The 3687-nt window shown below is 37.6% G+C and overlaps 1 protein-coding gene across 1 annotated transcript; it reads left to right on the top strand.

Moving 5' to 3' along the window:
* Positions 1 to 2344: 2344 nt before the first annotated feature.
* On the top strand, positions 2345 to 3112 carry LOC145580656 (DNA repair protein XRCC3 homolog). Its single transcript, XM_081637784.1, has one exon. It carries the CDS (start codon positions 2345 to 2347, stop codon positions 3110 to 3112), a length of 768 nt encoding a protein of 255 aa, XP_081493910.1.
* Positions 3113 to 3687: the final 575 nt, after the last annotated feature.

Raw genomic sequence — 3687 nt, 5'->3', positions numbered from 1 at the left:
TCCCTTTGAATGCCACCATGCTTAATTGTATGATCACAGTGGGGCTCAAGTGTAGGATGCTTGAAATATTCTCTACATTGTGCTACTTGTGTTTGTGGCCATGTCTTATTCTTATGGTGGCTTTGCGACGATCTATTTTGGAATTCGTCCATAATGGTGAGTAGTCAAGATTGTTTAAGCAGGTTGATCAAGTGATCGTAGCTAAAGGAGCTCAAGTGTTTCGATTAGTATGCTATAATGAGTTTGTAAAGTTGTAAAAATAGCTCACTTAGATTAATTGGGTTGTATTATTGAGATTTTGTAAGCCTTAACACTTGACAGGTTGTTGAGTGTGGCAGTGATACCTCCGATTTTGGTGTATGCTTCTGCAATTTTATTCAAAGGTTGTTTATTTTTCCTTTAATTCTTGTTTATTATTAGCTAGTAAATCGGGGGTGTTACAGTGGTGGCAAAGGAGCAAGCACTGCATTGGTAAGTTATTACTACTTACTCATATTGATAATTGCTAAAGAGTAGTAAATGATGTGAATTAATAATGTATGTGAGGATTGGTTTGATATTTTTTTTGTGGCTTTATATTCATTGTGTTGTTGTTTTTGTTGCGTGGGGTGAGCAGCAGGCACCATATATGCATTGGCCCCATGATGGAGGGACAGGAGCTCATCCTCTAGCATTTTTTGGTGGTCAGATGGGATTACCTTTTGATAATCAACCGTTCTTTGTTTGCCCTGGTGGCATACCAGTACAAATGTCGGTTCCATGTAGTTCTGGTGGTGGTGCGAATTTTTGTCGTGGGACAGAACAGGAGATGGGAGAGTGTAATCAGTCAGTAAGTTGTCGTGGCACATTGGTTACAGATATTATTAAATATTAGTACTTGAATTAGATGGTCATAAGATAAATTTTTGGTTTTCAATTCGTGGCAGGCTACTAATGTCAACAACTTATTACCGTTACCCGAAATCAATTACTCGTTTGTGGGTGGAATCTAGTTATTGAACACAGCGACGCTACAGTATTTCACCAACAACTTTCAACGTTGAGGGTTTTAGAGAGTTTGGTTGCTCATGGTGATTATAATGTTATTGCGTATCTGGACAAATTCTTTAATTATACCAACTTTCATGTATTTAATACCAACATTTACCTAATTTGTTGGTAGTAAATTTTATTATACCATCTTTTACTAATATTGTACAAAGTAGGGGTGAGCAAAAATTATGGGTACCCGGTTTTGGAACTGAAACTGGTTAGGACCTGGTGGGTCCGGACCCGGAACCGGTTAAAGCGGTTCCAATTCCGGGTCTAAAAATAAGGACCCGGTTCCAACCAATTCCAATTCCAAGTCCAAAATATTAGGACCCGGTACCCACCGGGTACCCGGTTAAATCAGATCCAAATATTAGTATTGGTTTTTTTGTTTTAGGATTTAAAGAACTTGTGCAGCCCAAGTAATACATTAGGCCCAATCCCAATACATAAAACCCATCTATCCTAAATCCCTAATACTCCCACGCCTCCACCCTCTCAACTCTCACGCCTCCAATCCTCCACCCACTCAAATCTAAAGCAACTCCTTTTCCACTTACCCTTTCTCCTACTTCCTTTTTCTGTCTTTAATCTTCCAAAACATGTATTGTGTTCAATTGTTCATCACTTTAACAAGAGAAGGTCAAATGAAATACATACGGTAGGAATTGTATTAAGTTTTTTTTTTCAGCGAAAATCAAAATTGAGAGAAACGAAGCTCGATCTGTGTAGTATCAACTTTGTCGAATGTTAATTTACATTGTAATTGCTTGATAAATTTTGATATGATAGTGAAATTGTATAAATTTATTTAATTTTGCCCATTGTTTGATTAATTTATTTAATTATAGCCAATTTAATATAATTTTATATATTGGGGAATAAAGAACCGGGTACCCGGTTTTGGAACTGGTTCCCACCAGTTCCGGGACCAGTTCCACAATTTTGGTACCCGGATAAGACCAGTTCCAATTCCGGGTCCAAAATATCGGACCCGGTACTAACCAGTTCCAATTCCAGTTCCATGAGTTTTAACCGGGTACCCGGTGTTGCTCAGCCCTAGTACAAAGTGGCTATTTGGATACTAACATCCACCTAATGAATACCAACATGCAAATAACGAGCCCAAAATCCACGTAATCAATACCAACGTACACTTGATTCTTCGAAGTGGATAAGAGTAATCTAAAAAGGTGTTTGCATGTTATCCTATTAACCTCTTCCAACTAAATATATAGGATAAAGAGATATATAAAGGAAATTACTGCGAACCTTATACACTCCTACAAAAAATGAACCAAAAAATTCAAATAAAATGTGGAAGAGTGGATCTTATGTTGAATGGGGTATTTCAACGGGGCAAGTGATAGAGTTATATGGAGAAAGCGGTGTAAGGAAGACTCAAATATGTTTACAATTACTTATTACGTGCTTGTTGAAACCACGGTACGGGCTTTACAGCTCATCTATTTACATTCAAGCTTGTCCCATAATCCCGACTGAAAGGTTGTACCAGCTCAATTTATCATTGTGTAAAGGTGAGGACTTTGTTGGGGAAGATCCACTAAGTTTGGTACAAGTGAAGAAGATAAACAAACCAGAAGAAATAAGTTTGGTTTTGAATCAAGTTGAGTCAATGATCATAAATTCACATGAAGGTTGCAGGTACACAAAGTTTGTAGCTCTTGATTCAATTGCGTGTTTGTTTAGACATGACCATGGTGACACCAGTAACGGTTTCATGGAGCGAAAAAAGACGTTAGTCGCGGCCATAAAGAAGATGAAAGAAATATCCACAACTTATAATGTTGCATTTGTCATAGTTAATGAGGTGACAGATGTTTTTCGTACATCCGAGTATCGAAGTGCTGTTCAAACCTTCACTTCAGGGCGCGAAGTGAAGGCATCCCTTGGGATGGTATCGGAAAGTATAATGCAAAATAAGTTCTTCATTTCAAAACAGTACAACAACAAAACGGATTCATGGGAGAGGGATTGGATGGTTGTGAAGTGCAACGATAGCAATGTAATAGGTAAGCATTGCAGATTTTGTATTACAACCGTGGGGTTGGCTGACTTCTAAAAAAAATTATGTCCTCGTATCCCCAACATTATTCGTCTATATACCAACTAGCTACTTTGTAATCATAACTTAGTAACTAATCAGCTAATAATACCAACATACAACATACAAGTTTTGGAGATACCAACATACAAAATAAAAATCAGAACAAAAATTAATCAAATAAACTTAACGTCATGTTGTAATGGATTGTCTTCTTCATCAAACAAATCCTTCGTATTCTTCTAATTCACGAAGTATTTCTGTGGCATCATTGTCTTCCTTTTCCTCCACCTCGTACGTCTCATATTTCTCAATGCCATCCGTCCGAAATGTCTGCGATGCGCCAAAATTAATTTCATATTATTAATAAAAAGAAATTTACAAATTTGACAATAAACAAACTACCTTGAAATCCACCTTGAGGAGACAACCGAAATCGATGCCAATTGCCCAGTGTAAGTACTGGGGCTTCAAGTAAGTAGCATTCCATCCTAGTACAATTCCCTCAGGCCCTTCATCTTGTCCAAAAGCATGAAAGCAGTAATTGGTAGTTCTTTGCCTAACCGATCGATCATGGTTGCCGGTGTACGACT

Source organism: Chenopodium album, chromosome 15 (genome assembly GCF_948465745.1).
Source record: "Chenopodium album chromosome 15, dcCheAlbu1.1, whole genome shotgun sequence".
NCBI lineage: Eukaryota > Viridiplantae > Streptophyta > Magnoliopsida > Caryophyllales > Amaranthaceae > Chenopodium > Chenopodium album.
Note: the sequence above shows the minus strand (reverse complement) of the source record. Positions and strands in the feature narration are given on the sequence as shown.

Bases quoted from the DNA above. Each gene is read 5' to 3' on its own strand.
- LOC145580656 (XM_081637784.1), top strand. From the start codon at position 2,345: ATGTGGAAGAGTGGATCTTATGTTGAATGGGGTATTTCAACGGGGCAA.